The sequence below is a fragment of the Xiphophorus hellerii genome, chromosome 13 (assembly GCF_003331165.1).
Source record: "Xiphophorus hellerii strain 12219 chromosome 13, Xiphophorus_hellerii-4.1, whole genome shotgun sequence".
Lineage (NCBI taxonomy): Eukaryota > Metazoa > Chordata > Actinopteri > Cyprinodontiformes > Poeciliidae > Xiphophorus > Xiphophorus hellerii.
This window is the reverse complement of record NC_045684.1, coordinates 17,286,024-17,304,379: the sequence shown is the minus strand read 5'-3', so window position 1 is coordinate 17,304,379 and position 18,356 is coordinate 17,286,024. Positions and strand designations below refer to the sequence as shown.

At 41.3% G+C, this 18,356-nt stretch overlaps 1 protein-coding gene across 4 annotated transcripts; it reads right to left on the bottom strand.

Moving 5' to 3' along the window:
• Positions 1 to 830: 830 nt before the first annotated feature.
• Positions 831 to 14,330, bottom strand: arpp21 (cAMP-regulated phosphoprotein, 21). Of its 4 annotated transcripts, none has more exons than XM_032580688.1 (20): positions 14,170 to 14,329; positions 8,690 to 8,851; positions 8,430 to 8,580; positions 8,274 to 8,312; positions 8,108 to 8,173; positions 7,908 to 8,019; positions 7,644 to 7,782; positions 7,217 to 7,354; positions 7,032 to 7,128; positions 6,843 to 6,938; positions 6,678 to 6,715; positions 6,532 to 6,588; positions 4,960 to 5,147; positions 4,337 to 4,474; positions 4,152 to 4,249; positions 3,135 to 3,209; positions 2,907 to 3,056; positions 2,729 to 2,822; positions 1,436 to 1,539; positions 831 to 1,341 (listed from the first exon to the last, which is right to left on the bottom strand). In XM_032580688.1, exons 3-20 carry the CDS (start codon positions 8,574 to 8,576, stop codon positions 1,198 to 1,200), a joined length of 1,920 nt encoding a protein of 639 aa, XP_032436579.1. In that variant the 5' UTR covers positions 8,577 to 8,580; positions 8,690 to 8,851; positions 14,170 to 14,329; the 3' UTR covers positions 831 to 1,197. The 4 variants fall into 4 exon arrangements, with proteins under 4 accessions (XP_032436579.1, XP_032436578.1, XP_032436577.1 ...); XM_032580687.1 differs by having other exon boundaries at positions 1,436 to 1,542; positions 8,430 to 8,607; positions 14,170 to 14,328; XM_032580686.1 differs by having other exon boundaries at positions 1,436 to 1,542; positions 14,170 to 14,327.
• Positions 14,331 to 18,356: the final 4,026 nt, after the last annotated feature.

Below are 18,356 nucleotides of genomic sequence, written 5' to 3'. Positions count from 1 at the left end.
ACATTAAGGGAAGGGAAAGCTAAATCGGTTACTGATATGCAGAGCATGAATGCCTGACACATTAGATATATTGCACAACTGCAGTTTGAAGTCTTTGTTAATGGATGCCAGTGAAAGTGCTGCAATAACCAAAGTTTTCTCAATTTTTCCATCAGTGGGGAAACAAATTTAGATATTTTAAAATATTCCCAGTAGTGAAAAATGCAGCCATTAATCAGAAACTGGACGCCAACCAGCTGCATATGTTAGGTTATCTTCTTCTATAAAATGTATTAAAATCATGTAACTACTGATTATAGCAAGTATTTTTTAAGTCAAAACCCAAAAAGACATAAAATTATCCTTTTAATCACTGTAGAAAGTTGTTTTGTGCATTTTTACTGTGACAGTATGCCAACCTGACTGTGAGAGTTCTGCAGTCAAAAAGTTAATCAAAGCAATGCTCACTACTGAACACCAGGGGGTGCTGAAGTCCTGCAGAAGACCAGTTAATGGAGACTTTCTTCCTGTCTGCTGTCACTTTTAAGTGTAAAAGCATCATTAGTTTTTGTCGGTTCTCTTGCTCTGCCTCATAATAAGCCCATTATTCGTTTGGCTGAGTACCCAGGATTACACAAGTATTTTGCTTGTCAGACAATGATGAATTGATTTCCTACAAACAGTCCCGATTCTTTAATCTTCAGATTGCCGTTTGCTACTTCGCCACAGAAAAGGTTCTGCTGTAGCGGAGGGCATCTTCCCGTAATATTTCCTCTCTTCACAGCTCTCTGTACTGTCAATGACATCAGCGTCGAGTTCAGAGGAAACAAAGAGGCTGGGTGATGCAGACATGTGACCTCATCAGTCAAACCATGGCACTTTATTCTCTAAACACAGTGCATTTCCTTAAAACACAATATATATATATGTATATATATAATTTAATAACAATATAAAACTCCATTTGTGTATATAAATTATGCATTCAGTACAGCAGCTCTTATATTTTCTACTAAGCTTTGGTACAGTGGAACATTTATCTCTGTGAGCGAGGTTATGTTTGAGTGTGGGAACAGCGAACCCACATCGTCAGGAGGAAAGAGGGTGACGGTCAGGGAGTGCGAAAAAATGCATCTGCATTGAAAAAAAAAGGGGGGGTTGGGGGGGGACGTGTGCGAGCGTGTGACTTAAAACAGGAAACAAGGTATTGTCACACCATCAATACTGCATGTTCCAAGCAGGTGCTCTGAGGTTGGTGCAGCTACTGTGATGAGGAGGTGGGGGAACCACGCAGTAATATCCTGCATCTCCAACTCCCCCAGGCCCAGCTTTGCTTTGAGGAAAGGGCACCGAAGCTCCTCCCTGCAGGGGGCAAGACACGCAACGTTAGGGCAGATCGTTTTACATGTTGTGTTGGAACAAATGGATGAGTCAGTGGAGTGAGACAGGAAGTTACCTGAACCATGCTACACTGGTGGGAGGCAACTGGTGCGTATGTGCCCAGCACAGGCTGAGGCTGGGTGTGGGAAGACTGCTGCACCCTCACAGCAGGGGGGTAACCTGCTGCACACAGACGTACCACTGGGATTATTAGGAGCTGATTTCATCACAGAGATTAAAAAAAAAAACTGTGGACAACACAAATGTTTTGAAATTTTTCTTAACATATTGTGAGTTGACATATCACTGAGTCTTTTATGATTATTACATATAAATGTTTGAATGTATAAAAAGTTTAGCAGAAATTACTGCCTTTCATGCTGAAATAAAAAAAAAAAACATACTGATTATTAGACACATTATTTGGTGGCAGGTTTCAATTACTCATGAAGAGTATTTTTGCTGCATTCCTCTTTATAAAGTGACAAGCATTGTCTATTTATATTGCTATTTAGACATCATTGCATATTTAAATTTACTTGATTGCATTCTGTCTGCGTAATTACTTTTACCTTTTCACTGTTTTCACTCAATATGTTTTGTCTTTTTTGTGACTTTACTGTCCAAAAATAATGGACTTTTTTTTCTAATAAGTTAATATTAAACAACTAATTTTATCCTGTAGTCGGCTACTTAAAGTATAGCATTACCTTAAAAATAGTGATAGTTTTTTTTTTTTGCTTTTAGTTTATTTGTGTAGCACATTTCAGCAACAAGGCAGTTCAAAGTGCTTTACACCATTAAAAACATTATACAGTAAGTAATTATGCAAAAAGCTATAAACATTACACTTAGTCAAATGCCATCATCAAAATGATCAAATATACTGATCAATGTTCCAGTTATTATGCATCAAAAGCAACTCCAAGCATGTTTGTTTTAAGCCTTGATTTAAAGGAACTCTGTGTTTCAGCATCTTTGCTGTTTTCTGGAATCAGAGACAAAACTGGTCACTCTCATAGTTTCTTTAGCATTTCATTATAAGGACTGTGACGCTTTAAAATGTAAGACATTTTTATAAGATCTCCACCTTCGTAACTTCATAAGATCTTCTTTACATTTTCTTCAAACACCAAATTAACACTGAATTAAAACAAAAAATGCTGGTAAAATATTTAACCAGCAGGGATCAGGAGGTTGAATCATGTCCTCTCTGACGAAAGGAAACAGCAGGAAAAGAGACCGGTTCACTGTGAGACCCTCAGACTACATCTCTGACAGTGTAACGGCCCCCTCCTCTACTGCTGCAGTTTGCTCTTCCATCAAAACAAAATTTAAAAAAATCAGACAAGAAAGAAAGAGGAAGTACCTGCTGGTTGTGCTGCTGAGCTGCGGACATGTTGGGAGGGCGAAGCGGGCCTGAATCCAGGCTGGGCTGAGGTAGGGTAAACGTACACAGGCACCTATTGGACGACATCATTGCTGCTGAATATACATTTCCAAGTCTAAAGTGAAATACACAAGGCAGAAAAAGTGTTTGCCTTTACCTGTGGTGAGGGCTGGCAGTAGTTGGGCAGGTTAGGAGGGGCAGGAGCTGCATAGATGTAACCCTGACTGGGAGGGTAGATGGGAGCGGCGTCTCCTGTCGACGGGCAGCTCACTGTCACATGAGCAAACTGTGAGGAGAGATCTTCAACCTGTCAAGTCCAGAGAAAGGAGGTCAGTACACACAGACACACACAGATGCGTACAGCGGGTCACTCAGTAATACATACTGTTGAGTATGGCTGTGAGGGAGTGACAGGTAACATCTGGGGAGCTGAGTAAGAGACAGACGAGTACTGAACCACCTGAGAGACGGATGGAGACACAGGTAAACATGAGCGTGTCAGTGTGATCGTGTCTGGCATGTGCGACTTCAGTGTTTTCCACGTACGACAAAAAAATAGTTGCGGAACATTTCTCTACCCCATTTCCCATCCTAATGTCTAGGTTCCATTTACGAAACCAGCCTATAGGAATCTTTTTAATAAATTCATGGAAAACCTCAGTTTTTAACATTTTAAACTGAAGGTCAGGGTCAAAGAACTTCGGAAGGTTGAGATTGGGGGAAAAAAGTGTGTTTGTGTGCACTGCAAAAACACAATCCGAGTATTTTTGGTTTAGTTTCTAGTGCAAAAATAAATTACAACACAATGCAGAAGCTTTTAAGTAAATACTGTCTTAATATTGATGAAAAGGTATGAATTGTAAATTAAATAATCAGCCAGTGGAACAAGACACTTTTCAAATTTTATAACTTGTAATATGGGAGAAATGTCTTTCTGACACAGCTGGGTTTTCCAATAAAAACCCATAATGTCTTATTTTTCTCATAACAAAACATTATGAGAAAAATGTCTTGTTCCACTGGCAGATTATTTAATATATAACTAGTCCTTCTGCATCAATATTAAAGAATTACTGACCTAAAAAAACCCCTCACATATCGTGCTGAAACATTACTTGTAGTTTATTTTTGTCTTATTTGAGATGTACTAAGATATTTGCAGTAGAAACTAGACCAATAATACTTGTAAGAGTTTATGATTTTGCAGTGTGTCATGTATGATGTCAGTGTTTTCCAGATGTATGAGTCAGAAAAATAGGTGCAAAACATTTCTAGGCCATATTTCCTATCCTAATATTCAGTTTCCGTTTATAAAGTCAGCCTGCTCTAGAAATCTCTTTAATAAATTCATGGAGAACTTTAGTATTATCATAGGTTGGGTCTGGAAAAAAGTGTGTGTCACCTGCTGCTGAGGCGGAAAAGTCTGGCTACTGATTGGTTGCTGACTGTCTGGAGGGTTGTACACAGCAGGGCTTCCATCAGGGTTCAGGAAAGGTTGTCCTTTGGGGTTAAAGGTTGAATATGATGAACGTGAACTTGCCGTTGACAGAACGGTGCGATGTGTGTGTGTGTGTGTGTGTCACGTACCAGTAAGAGGGTTCACTAGTATGCTCCCTGGTGGAATGCCGTTCTCCGTGACGTAGCTGTGAACCGGCTCCTCGGTGATGGGAGGAGGCGGAGACGGATGAGCACAAGAGGGTGGCAGTCTGTAAAGTGAGATGGAGCCTGACGGAGACGAAGAGAGGCATGCAGGAGGATGTAAGATGAACAGAAGATTTCTCACAATTATTTAAAAAAAAAAAAAACAACAGAGAAGAAGTTGTGCTAAAAACAACCTCTTCCGCAGTAATGACGTTTTTCTTCCCTCTCCTGAATATGTGAGGAAGACTGGAGGTGTTGCGTGAAAATTTACAGCTCTGGTGTGAAGATTTGTAGATTGGAGTTTAATTTTCACACCAGAACTTCGACTTTTTGTTAATTAGACGCTGCTGAATAAAAGCTGATAATTTATAAACAGCGAGCCCCACTCGGGCACACATGACGGTGATGAAGCCTGCGCCTCTCTTTCCGTCTGCACAGGTGTGGAGGAGTGAAGCCCCTCACCTCTGATGACTGAGTTTACACCTCCGTGAGATGAGCGATAAGTGCTGAAAAGTTACTAAGTGATTTGATTTTTTTTTTCTTCTCTGAAGCTTGAAATAAAAACGCACCTGATCGTGTGTCCCAGCTCTGACCCGAAGGCTGGTGGGCTTTCACCGCTGGACTCGTCCACTGAAAGGACGAGTCTGAATCTGTGCTGCTCCAAGGTGGGGGGTCGTTGCTATAGCAATAGTCGGTCTCGATGCTGCTCTGCTTGCTGCTGCCCGTCCAGCTGGAGCTCGAGTTGGCACGGCTTTTCCTGTCAGGCAGTCATGAGACATTCTCATCAAAACCGATCAGATCTCGGATTATTTGGACTTCTCGGTAGTAATGGAGGTATTGTTAACATTAAAAAATGTTATTTATATTAGGAGTTGAGGCAAAGTTACAATGTGAGAGAGCAGCTACAGTAAAACAAATTGTAAGATTTTAAAAGAAAATATGTTTATGGAGACATTTGAGCCTCTTTTATGTATGTATTTCTAAAACAGCAGTCGAGAGATTTACAAAAACGTTCCAATCCAGGATACTCCATAACAAAGTAAAAACATGAGCAAATATTTTGTTTTCTAATTAGCCTTCCTGTTATCAGCGGAAAATCTTGCTCTCTTTCTCAAACCCCCATAGGCATATCTGGACATGTAGTAAACACAGTTTCTTTTTAGATGGTTTATTAAATTTCTATAAATCCTCTGGCTTCATGTTGAAGCACCTCACTGATCCTGAAAATTGCTAACCTTGGTCCGTTCATGTGATCTGAAATGAGCATGACGAGAACATATTCGCTGAAGACAGTTTTCAGACCACCTTCAGAGGAGTTTGAAGAAAATCGTTCTCAATGCGACACTCGTATCTGCACAATCTGTCCAACGGCACATTTAAGAATCACCTGCTGACATATTACTCCTCAGGGCAGCATTGCAGCAATGTCTCCTAGTAAAAATCGTCCGTGAGCAATTTCTGTTTTTAACAGAAACAATCTTCAAAAGAGAAAAAGAAGTAGCAATCTTGGAGAAATAATGACCACCTTTTATTAACATTTCATTTTAAAAATGACTTTCCAATCATCAATGGAAAATTTATTGACATTACAGTAGTCAAACTTCAAACTTTCCAATGGTGTTTGGACAGGTTACAGTAGCTTTGGTAATTAGCTCCAAGTCTAATCTTTAGCTGATCTGTCAGGTGGGAATTTTGACCGTTAGACTTGTCTACTCCTGATCAACTGGAACCAATATCAATACCAGGTCTAAACTGGGACCTTAGAGCCTCTTTTACGCAGTAAGAACTTCTCCTGTAAGGAATCTCACTTGCTGATTGGAAAAAGATTTGATTTTTGCGTTTCCAGCCAGCCAGTAACCGTTCAGGGCTAATCGAGCTGTAAATGGTCCGATTCCAGTCAGCGGCCCGTTTCTCTGTGAATCTCTGCCTACATGCAGCATGTAATAAAGGGATCAGGCCATCATCCATTAACTCACCAACGTTTTAAAGACTTTATGTACTTCCAGGAATCTTCGACACTGACACACACAAAGGAATAAAATAAGATCTAGCTCTTGCTGCAGATTCTGAAAAGCCCTGCGCCAGCCAGGCTGACCAGATTAAGATGATAAATGGCTGCATGTTTGCAGCGAGCGCTTTACCTGAAGAGCTGTCTTTTCCTCTGGGTCTCCACGTATGAATTATACTCCTCCACGTCCCTGCACGCACACAGGCGTATATTAATGTCCTCATCTAAATATAATATGCTGAAAGTTACATGGAAAATATACACCTCAGGCAAGGTTACCTGCTTTCTGCATGGCCGCCCTCCTGAGTGCAGAGTGGCTGCAGTGATAAAAAAAAAAAAAAAGAGGCGCAGAGGAGATATTAACTCCAGTCCATTCCAGGGTTTTTTCTTTTCTTTTTTTTTTTGTCGTGTCCTGTTTAGTTCGTCTTGGTCTCTTTCTCTCACCTCTTTGTTGAAGATTCGTTCTCGTGCCCTTTGGTACTCTTCTTCTCTCTCCTCCATTGACTTACTTTGCCTCTCCCGTGAAGGGTGATGGCGGCCCTGTTAGGGAGAGGGGGGAGGAGGAGAAAGAGGTCAAGGATAGACTGCGATCAATGTCGGCTTTGAAGATAATTTCCAAGAGCAAAGTTAGACCTGGTCGTCCGAATTGTCCCTCTTTAATAGTATTTTCAGAGGGAGGGTATCTTCGGTCTTGTCCTTGTGAACCATGTCTGAGAAGCGCTGCTCCGGTCTAAAGCAGACAAATATTCAAATATATCACTTCACACTGATACGAAAGTGGCCACAAGGAAACACACAGATGGATTATTAGGGCTTACATGCGTGTGTTGCTTGTCCTGTTGATTATGACCGACTTGCCTGTGTGGTCCACGTTGTGCTCCATGCCAAAGTAGGCCGCCACCCGATGGACCAGCATGCGGTGGTAGGATGACATTTGAGGGAACTTCTTAAAGGAGCTGAGCGAAAGAGGAGCATGGAGATGAACTACAACTACCAGAAGTGGTCCTGGTGGTGGATGGATTATAGATTTTAGGCCAAAATGTCACCACAATACCCCCAAAAAATGATCTATAAGTTGTTTGCTTTTTACTAAATTGCATGTCTAGTCAGTGATAATATGGGTTGTTTACAATTTGGTGCTGGATTAAAGGAGAATCGTAGTTTTATTTAAAGATTTGTAGAACCTCTCTACCTGTGCATTAAACAGAGACATAGAAACACACACGCTGCTTCACATGGACTCACCTATTGCTGAAGATGAAATCAGTCATGTCCTGCTCCAGTTTCAGCAGTGTCAGACGGTCTCTGGGGTTGCTGTTGAGGGTGTCCTCAATAAACTGGTCCAGATCTGTGCCGGTTGAGTCGGTGTACTCCACGCTGGACTCTGAGAGACAACACAAACTCTTATGTCACAATAATAAATGCCCGCATTTATTATCACATTTAATTACTTTTACAAATGTATTTGCTTCCACTTGTCTCTTTGTGAGGCATCTGTCTCACACACACCTTTAGACAGCGGTGGTTTCTTTGGATCGGGGCTGTTCTCCTGCTCCTCGTCCCTACTGGAAGTCCTCTCGTTGTCATGGCAGCTGGATGGGACGTTTGTGTCTGGAGTTGCCTGAAACGGAAGAAAATAAAGAGTAATTTGAGCACCGCAATGAGGCTGCAGAGGGGGCGGAAGATTATGAAATGTGTACGTCTCCTACCTTGGTTTCTTCAAACGGGGAGGACTCCTCGCTGAACGCCATGCTGCGCACCAACTTTCCTTTGGGCTGAAACACATACACAAGCATTATTACAAATTCATAGGGCCCACTGCAATCGATATCCCAGTAAAAATGAATAATGAGAGGAGGCGTAACTTTAGCTTACCTTGAATTTTTTCTTTGGTATCACCTGGTTACAGTGTTCCTGCGGGCGAGGGAAATATTTATTACCAGTACCTCGTAAAATGAGTGGTGTTAGGGAGAAAGATGAATCATATCGGTGTTGTTAATTAGCAGAATGTGTATGTTAAATGTCACTCACCTGCTGCTGGAGCTTCTTAATGTCAGCATGACACTCCCCACCCCCCTTCTGACTGCAGAGGGGTAGACATGGCGACAGGGAGGGGTGGCTTTTTGTGTCACAGGGTTTTGCAAGGACATCTGCACTCTCTATGACCGCCTCCGTCATCCTTCTGAAAAAACACACAAAACCACACGCCCTGTTTAGCCAAATAACGACGTGTTTGTGCATTTTATTTCCATTTAGAGATATTTTTGGCTGGATTCTTACTCCGTCCCTACCTGTGTGGAGTTGTTTACTGGAGAGCCTTACGAGTGAATGATGGGGTCATATATCCCATGTTCCCACAGGGCAGCAAGAAATGCAATTATCGCGTCCGCCTCTGCTCGGCTTCGCTAGCGTTCCTCTCTGCAGGCCCCCTTCAGTGGTCAATGGAAAACAGCCTGAAGAAATCAGAAAACATAAGAGAGAGCGGGGGAAAAACTGTCAGCAGTTATTGTATGACAGAAACGCCGCCGCACGCTTGTTTCAAACGGTAGCCGGAGCATAAAAGCCTGCCTGCAATCTTGTGCTCGTTTGTGTGTAAACCTCTGTCGGCACTGCCAGAAAGCTCTCCTGGCTAATTGCAGTCTTCCAGTGGTAATTGTTTTACTCTGTGTCTTCAACACACGCGTACGAGCCTTTGTGCTCGGAAGTGAAACCTGCCTCACTCATGCATGGTATGTTGGTGCGCTTGTGCGTTTTAAAGCACGTCCTTGAGCTTTTCTTAGAAACAGCAGCTGTGGAGGAAAGAGAGAGAGAGAGCATCATCTGATCTGGCGACGCTGATATTCCCAGAATGCCGAGCCGAATCCCTGATCCCTGTGGCGAGACGATCGGAGGGGACCAGAGAAAGACGCACAAGCCACACACAAAGGAGGCGGCATTCCGGTATCTTTTCTAAAGCGGGTGCAGTCTGCTGTAACACGCCGCTCCGGGGGACGCTTCGGCCTGCAACACCTGAGAGGGAATAACGAGCTGAGAGGATGCTGAGTCCCACAACATGACTATTTAACAGCTGAATGCAGTTTACTTCCCATTGGCATCTCAGTGCGGCATAAATAAAAAATATCATTGACATTGAAATCTCGGCATGTGGTGGTCTAAAAATTTACATTAGAAAAGGGATTGGCTGTAGGACTGTTGTGTAAACATACATTATGTATAATCCAACCTTTTACAATCGAGAAGAAATTCATCGCAGTTGCACCAACTAATCGGCCACACACAGGAATCAAATTATTTTTCAGATGGTGATCAGTGGGTCAAACATTGAAAACTGGTGCTTTTCCCACCTGTTCAATAAATATATTAAAACTAAGAATTGCCACCATTATTGGTTTATAAAGACATGCAAAACATTAGATAATGATTTTTGACATATAGATTGTTAAATAAATGGGGTTATCTACTCGGATTCAAAACTACCTTCTTGATCAAAGAACCTGCACCACATTTTTCCTCTCTTATTTATTAAGGTCCTGAATTGGATAAAAACCAAATAGATCAAACAAAACCTGAACCTGTTATTGGCTAGATACAATAACTGTATTAAATACAGCCGTATTTAATAAACTAGACTATGAACCCCTATGAAGATCATTTGTTACACTGAAAGTATCTTTTGAAAATAATAGCCTTAAACATACTTTTCATTACGTCCACATTTCTGTACTAATGTTTTTATTGGTCTGATGTAATATTCTGCTCTAGGAAATTAAATGTCACATTTTTTTCAGCTGTAAGCAAAAAATTATAATTAACAGAAATAAAGGCTTGAAAACTCACTCTGTATATAATTTGAATAATACTTAGTGAATCAAGTTACTAAAATAAACCAAGTTTTCTATAACGTTGTACTATACTGAAGATAGGTTATTTATGACCAGCTAACGCAGATGTTTTGTAAGGATAATAAAACATTTAATAAAAAAAAAAGATTAATCAGTATTTCACCAGCCATTCAGTTGGAAACTGATTGGTTGTGATCTCTGTGCATCTTTATTATAAACCAGAAATCAAAGCAAAGACCACTAAGATCCCCGTGTTTCTGCACCTGAAATTTCTCAGTGAACAAGATGCTAACAAAGATTCACACAGAGACAGAATAATCAGGATTTAACTGGACAAGAGTGTCCAGCTAATCCCGATTCTGACTAATTCTATTGCTCTTTTTCTACATAAAATAGAAAAGATGGGGTATAGGTTCGCTGACAAATACTTTTGAATCCAGCAGAAAATTAACAACATACATCTCAAATTTTATTTTTGTTGTATTTTTGTTGACTAATGGATTTGTAGACCAAACACTGTGGGAGTTCTTAGTATTGATGAGTTGAATAAACAGTGAAAATCAGATTTTTTTTTTTTTCCTGAATTTGACCTGATCAGATCAGATTAATCAAAGCGATAACCAATGGGAGCTCCTGTACGCCCCTCTAGCTGGTGGAGTTTCACAGTTAACAAAAGACTAATAAAGATCCAAATCTGACTTTGTGTGGCGGTCTACTGCAGCCTGTGTAAAGAGGAAATGGTTGAGAGTTGTATAAACACTCCAGAAGGACATAATAAGGTTGGCGAGCTCCCTAATGTGCTGCTGGCGAGTTCTTGTTGAGCTGTCCATCAGCCAAACACACACCAGCTCCATGAACGCTGCTGCCCTGTGGTCAACCCTGACCCCAGACCTCACAAAGCGAGAGGAGTGGGGGGGGATGGAGAATCAACACATCTCCTTTAATTATGACGATCAAAGAGAACCTGGATGTAAAGCAGGAGGAGGCATGCTGGGGCTGGATTATGCCTGTGAATTTACACCAATAAGAGATGACATGAAGAAAGACATGAGGAGGAAGGGTATGGAGCAGATGAATTAGATGGGAAAAGATGAAGAGGGCGTTTTGCAGGGGCTTTAAAGGTGAAAGAGGAATGAAAAGAGGAGATGGAGGAAGGAGGAAAAAAGTGAGGAATTGGTGATGGAGAGGCTCGCAGCAACACTCCTGCTTCCAGGCTTTTCAGCCGACGGCAGTGAAGAGGGGATTAGAGCGCAGCCACCGGTTTTTGAGCTGAGCGCTGCAGAAGTGGCCGGCCGCCCGGGGAGAAGGTGTGACACGATCATTAGCGTGTGACGGATGGCGGCGGGAGGCAGGGAGCACCAGTTCCCGCTACATCATCATCCATCTGCTGCTCTCTCCGAAGCTCTGAAGCCTCGGAGTCACTCGCCCACCGGGAAACCTTTTTTCTCCGGCCAAAAGCTTTCCGGCTCATCTACACTGACATGCAGGCAGGACGGGGAAACAAATCCAAGAGCTGCTTTAAGCTCCTAAACCTGCTGCAATCCTTTTTGTAATTAAAACCCCTAAAAAACAAAAAAAAACAAAAGGCCACCTATCAATAGCATATTGCTTCTATTGTTTACCACTGTAGCTTGGCTGCTCAGATTTGTCACCCTGAACTCTTGTACTTGCAAATATTTATATCCATATTTGCCAACTGCATGTTCCTTTATCATCATCCCACTCCATCTCATGAAACGAATAAAACAAGAAATCCTTACTGCCTCGAGTCAAAGAGGCTGCTGTTAGTGTTTTCTCTCCAAGGGCCTGGCTGAATCTAAAACGAGATTTTATTTTATTTTTCTCCTCAGCCAGGGAGCTCATTAGGAAACGCTGATTCCCAAACAGTAATGGTGAATTCCGAGGCTAACTCTGAACCATAACGTTTATGGGCTTTCTTCTAATTGGGGGAACGACACAATACATTTTGTGTCATCATTTCAATTTCGGTTTTGCCGCTGTGTGTGTGCGTGTGTGTGTGCACCTTTTGAATTTTCTCCGCACGAGTTTCATTTTCATTTCCTCTTTGCTGCAAACCCACAGCAGGGTAACGAATTATCTCACACCGCACTTTAAAGAGCAAGCAGAAAGTAGGTTGCACATGCGAGATTTAGGTTATACTGTCCTGTCATCAGCACCTGGCCAGCCGCACCAGTCTTATCACGAAGGTGAAGGTGACTTGTGGTTTCCACAGCTGCGCTGCTCTGCAGCTGAACTCAAACCCCAGATAGGGAAAAAACGCAGACTATATACGTAAGCGCAGCTCAGCAGGGTGGCAAGAGCTGCTGCTTCTGTTGCTTAGAAGGGAAGTTCGCAAAAACACCTGAGCTCTAAAACATAAATTCAGAAATAGACGGCAGTGTCATAATGTGCAGCATTATTATTGCAAGGTTTGTTCATTTGCATGTCGATAACATAATCAGACTGTTGCTGCAGTAGGTGGTCACACCTGACAGATGATGGTTAAAATGGTCACAGATGAAAAAGGAATGAGTGAAGAAGAAATAGATTTAATGACCACTGCAGTTTCATCACCAAAGGGCAGTGGCAAAATATTATTATATGCAATTTTCTTATATTAATCATTAATAATTCAACAGAAAGGAGATTAAGCATCAATTAGTTGAATATAATATGTATTTATTCACACAGCAGTTGTTTCCACAGCACCACACTTTCTACTATCTGCTCCCTCCAAACCAATGTCATAATAAAACTCTCACTATGTGGCCACAGCTTTCAAATCGTCCCCTGCCTCACTGTTTTCGCATTGTTTCGCCAAACTCAACAGTAATGATGTCACTTGGATCATTTTCTAACGTTGTGCAGCTCTGTTCTGCTAGCCACAATCACAGATCACAATCTCTCTGCTCAGACATACAAAACTAAACAGCAGCAAAAACAAAAAACAAACGATAGTTTCATGTTCTTTTTATGTCAATAGTCCAGCAGATTTTGTGCATCCTTCTGTAGAGTTGAACTATTTTAGTGTGCTTCTAACTGAAGTTTTTTTTTTTTTTAAGTCAGTTTTGTCAGCCAATATAGCTTATCTTGATCTTTTCATATTTAACTTTAGCAAGTAAAGGGTTTTTGTGTCTTTTTAGCTTTTGAGATCTCTCTCTCAGACACACACGATGTTTCTGAATTGCAAGTGTCTGCGCCCCTGGGCCTGTGTCAGTAACCCATGCGCGGCTCATTTACTAGGAGGATGCAGGGGGTCGGCTAACACGAACAGGTGGCACCTCTGCGGCTTCCTGTTGACCCGCATAACCAGACGGACAAGCGCTCGGTGGTCTACTTTCGGGAAACGATCTCTCTTGACTCTGTTTGGGTACGGGTGTGACCAAGACTGAGCTGAGCTGAGCTGACACACCGAGCTATTTTTACACCGGTCTAGGAGGGAGCGGACCTCCTGCTCCGGGACTTCACGGCGCTGTTCGGGCGGGTGAAGGATGTACAGCTGCGAGGGGCTCATTGATGGAAACACTCATTGATGCAATCAAGCTTTATGTACTCTCACTTCAGCTGGAATAATATTTTTTTTTTTTCTTAAAAAACGCAGAGGAATCGGAGTAGGGCACGTCTTTTTCAGGGTATATAACACTTAAACCATTCAGCGGAGCCGCTAACGATACAGCGAGCTGCGGCTGAGCTCCGCTAGCTGGAGTCAGACCTCCAGATTTCCCCCCGCTGTCACTTCATAGTTTCAGCTAAAAAAAAAAAAAAAAAATGTAGCATTACCTCTCCAATTAAAACAACTGGAGAGAAAATAAGCAAAGGATCGAAAAGGAAGCGAGCAGCGTCGATGTCATCGCCCCTCTCCCCCCCCTCCCCCCGGCGGAGCGACCGTTAGTCAGCCTCGTCGCGGTGACGATCGACCGTTAGCTTACCGTGAGGTGACGCTCCTCCGCCGGGTTCCTGCCGGTGCAGCCGGTGCCGACAGCCCGCTTCTGTACACACCGCGTCTGTTGACTGAAGGGCTCTGTCGCTCCTCCCCAGCCTTTTGCTCGTCTCCGTGGAGGCAGGCAGGCAGGAGGAGCAGGGGGAGGAGAAGCAGCAGCAGCAGCAGGAGGAGGAGGAGGAGGAGGAGGAGGAAGAGGACGGGCGACAGCTCTGAACCCCGAGCCACGCGCCCACACACATACACGCACACACGTTAGGAATGCACGAGCTCCCGTCTCTCCACGCGCCCTGAAACCAGCTCCTCTCTGCGCATCTATCCACCTGCATCCACCGCTTTATTTAACCCCTCAGACCTTTAGTTCACTGCTAATACTCACACACTTACCATTTATCAGCTTTTTTTTTTTCTTCTTTCAAAAAACTTGTATTATTTTGTTACTTTTCGAACAGAAAAAGTGACTTTATAATTGAATCTAGCAACATAATGTCGCGTGACTGTTAGGAATAAATGGTTTCTCAATTAAAAAAAAAAAAATTATAGGTACTGTACGTTTTTATTCAGTCCCATATTAATCAATTAACAGTTAATTAATTTTACCTTTGTTTCTGGAGTTGCTTGTGGCCAATCAATTAATGAAGTACAAGCAGTAAACTAGATAACTCCCTTTTTTTTACATCTAGGTTTTCGTCCTCAATATTCTACAGAGGCTCCTTACTTCTTATTGAGCAGTTCAAATAATCACTGTAGCTAAAACAGTTAATATGTTTAACTGCTCAGTGTATTTTAAAAAAAATATACATTTGATTTTTTCAACCATGATGTTCTAATGCTGAAAATATCAAACATGAACTTTTCAAAGAACAGCTTAGAGTGGTTTAGATCATATTTTATAAACCTTGGTCAAATTCAATCTTATCAGTAGTGAGAAATGGTAATTTTGAAAACGAATAAATGTGTGCTCCAATTAAGGCTTGGTTCTTGGTAAACTTTGTTGTAGGTTATGAATTATCAGCAGTATTCCTGTGCTAATGCAGGTTACCAGATTTGTACTGGTGACGTCGTTTTATTTATAGCTGGTGAGGACATTGAAATTGCAGTGAATATTGTTATTCGATATATCATGCATCTCAATCTTAAACCATGCCTTTGTAGCTCTGGCTTTTAATTCACCATCCCAGAACCACAACACCTGTTTTAATCCTGTAGGGGGTTTTTTTTGTTGCATTTTTCCTCTGTCCCTGCTAAATCAAAACAGCCCTACAGAGTTTGCATAGGTCAAACACATGAAAGTTGAAGTTTGTAATGTGATGTGACGTTTGAAAAAGTTGAAGGGTTGTGGTTACTTACTGCACGTGCAAGCAAGAGAGTGAGAGAGATGTAATGGTTTTCCTAGATGACAGTTATTAATTTAGTTGTATGCAAATCATAGAGGCGCAAAATGAATATTCATTCATTCAGTCATTCTTGGTAAAAATAAATAAATAAATAAATAAATAAATAAAAATATTTTAGATTGCACCAGGTTATAAAATAATTGAACTCTAAACTCGAGTCTTGAGAAACACACAGCAGACAGAGAAATGTTAAGTACACCTTGTCAGTAGACATTCTGAGAGAATGAGTTTATCAGTCTCTCACATCACTGTGAACAAATTCGGCCCACTCTTATTTCCAACACTTAAAGCATGAGTAAAGGTGAAATTAGTCTGTCAGCTTCCCATTTTTATACACAACAATATTATTCCAAGCCATTTCTTTTGCAGATATCGGAAATAAATCAACCTTGGGGCCAATCCGGCACCTACTGTAGTCACATAGCTTAAAATCTGTCTGTAAAATCTCTGGATCTAATCTATCTGCCACTTTAAATAAAAACCAGCCTCACATTTTAACTTCTACTATGATAGAGGCGGCGGTTTATTTATTCTGTGTTATGCTTATGGATTAAGTGAGTAATTGAAAATCTACTGCAGCTCAGTGTTGCCGCAACAAAAGCTGCATTTAATTACAAGAGCAACACACACATACAGCCTATTGTATGACAATAATTACACAGCCTATTATGTCACAGTTTGGTTGTTTTACCTTGATGAATCGCAGACACATGGCTGCCTGCTTGTTTCAGTTCATTCAGAGGCAGGGAACTGAGAACTGGAGAATCACCATGTCTATTTGCCCTGATACTGTTGGTTCAATTTACAGTTTTATTGTCTCTTTGTTTTTATGTAACGTTTTGTTTTTACTATCGCTGTTATTATAGTTTCCTTGTTTTCCTTGTTTTTAGTGTAATTCTCATATCTCTTTTCCTTTACCTTCCTATGAAGCTTTTTAAATCACCCTGTGTACAATTAGCATGTGGCTACACAAATAAACTTAACTTGTCCTTGATGGCTCTTAGGGCATTTATTGCATTAGTTTTTCTAAAGCAAGATATTGTTTTTCATGCAAAGAGTTAGTTGGATAATTTGGCTCAAAGGATAATCAATCAAACCTTTTGAACAATGTTTTGCTGTCAAGCTTTAGCCAGTCATGCTCCAGCATTGAAACTGTCCTTCTTAGTGGGTTTCTGGGCACCCTGCTGGTACAGAACTCCATCCTGGTTAAAATCAGGAGTTTTTCTGCTCACTTTGAGAGATTGTTCGTTTTTAGTGCTCCTATCAGTTCTGAGGTTCCTCAGGGAGTCTGCTTAGGTCCATTATTATTTAAACTACGTTTTGGTAAAATTATTGTTCTTGGCATTGCATGCCATCTGGTACATTCCTGTAGCTCTATGCCTTTCAAGATTTGTCTCTTTTTGATGTCCCCAAAAAGACTCGACTATCTAAATGCTTCATATCTTGCTGTGGATCAGCCATCTCCTGCATCATATGAATACGTCCCCTTTACTCTGACACTTCTAAATAAACTCTATTCTTGATAGAAACCCAAATGATATCACATTTGCTAAAAGGAGGATCTCTGGTTAGATTAGACCTAAGCAGAAATTTTTGATCTGCACAACAAATAAGCTACCATCATCCTGAATGCACTGTCCCCACTGTAGATCACGGTGGTGGCAGCATTATGATCTGGGGATGTCTATCTGCAGCAGGAACAGGAAAGCAAGACAGAGTTGATAGTAAGTGGAGCTTATTATAGGGAAATACAGAAAGACATGAGGAAAAAAACACTTTCCTGGCCGTCAACAAGACTTACCGGCAGTACTGTAAGTCCAGACCTAAATCTGACTGTGAACTTCTGACAAGATTTGAAAGTTAATGTAGAAACAAACAATCTGACTATTTTGCAAAAACAAAAATAGAAAAATGGAGAGGAGAATGGAAGAAATCAGTCTGTAGATGCATAAAGCTGGTAAAATTGGAGAAAATTGCTTCTACAAAATTTTGACTTTGAAAGGCTGAACATGCTCCCATGTTTTTTTAATTGTCAAAAATGTTGATATCCACGTATATTTATCCTTTAACTTGACAAGTATGCATCAGTTTGTATTGAACTGTCACATAAAATCTCAGTAAAACACATTAAAGGTTTGTGGTTGCAACATGAGAAAATGCTGAGATGTTTATTGATTGTGAATGCCTTTGCAGGGCACTGTATGGAATATTAGTAGAAAAAAGATATTTCCCCAGTGCACAAACTAAGTTACAAACGTCATTGCACCATAGTGGCAGGAGTCTGGTGTCCTCTTTCAATCTGCCATGTGCACTTACAGCAGAGCCGTCCTGAATCCAAACCATCTAGTCTACTCTTCGTATGGTTTCACCACATCAGACACAAATAATAAGGTATCCTGTTACCCGGCTGACGTCTTATCAAGCCTCATATCTGTACCGCGGCCAGGTCTCTTTTAGAGAAACTATCATGTGTCCGAATGGATGTTTGCTGCTGCAGCCATCCGTCACAGACGTTCAAACTCAAAGGGGGCACGGCAGCACCTGCTGGGGTCTCTGGATAAAAATGAGCTAGCAGATCTCTTGTTTGTCTCACTTTCTTTCTCATGAAGTCTCCGTCCTAGATTTACACTTCAGGATTGATTATTAGCTTTTAAAAAGGACTTTAAAAAAGAGAGCACGTAAATTGCCACAGGGCCAAATCTGGGAGATCTTCAAATTCGATTTAGACACAAAGAATCCCTTGGTAATTAAGCTCGTTTCTGAAGCTTTTTGGTCCTAT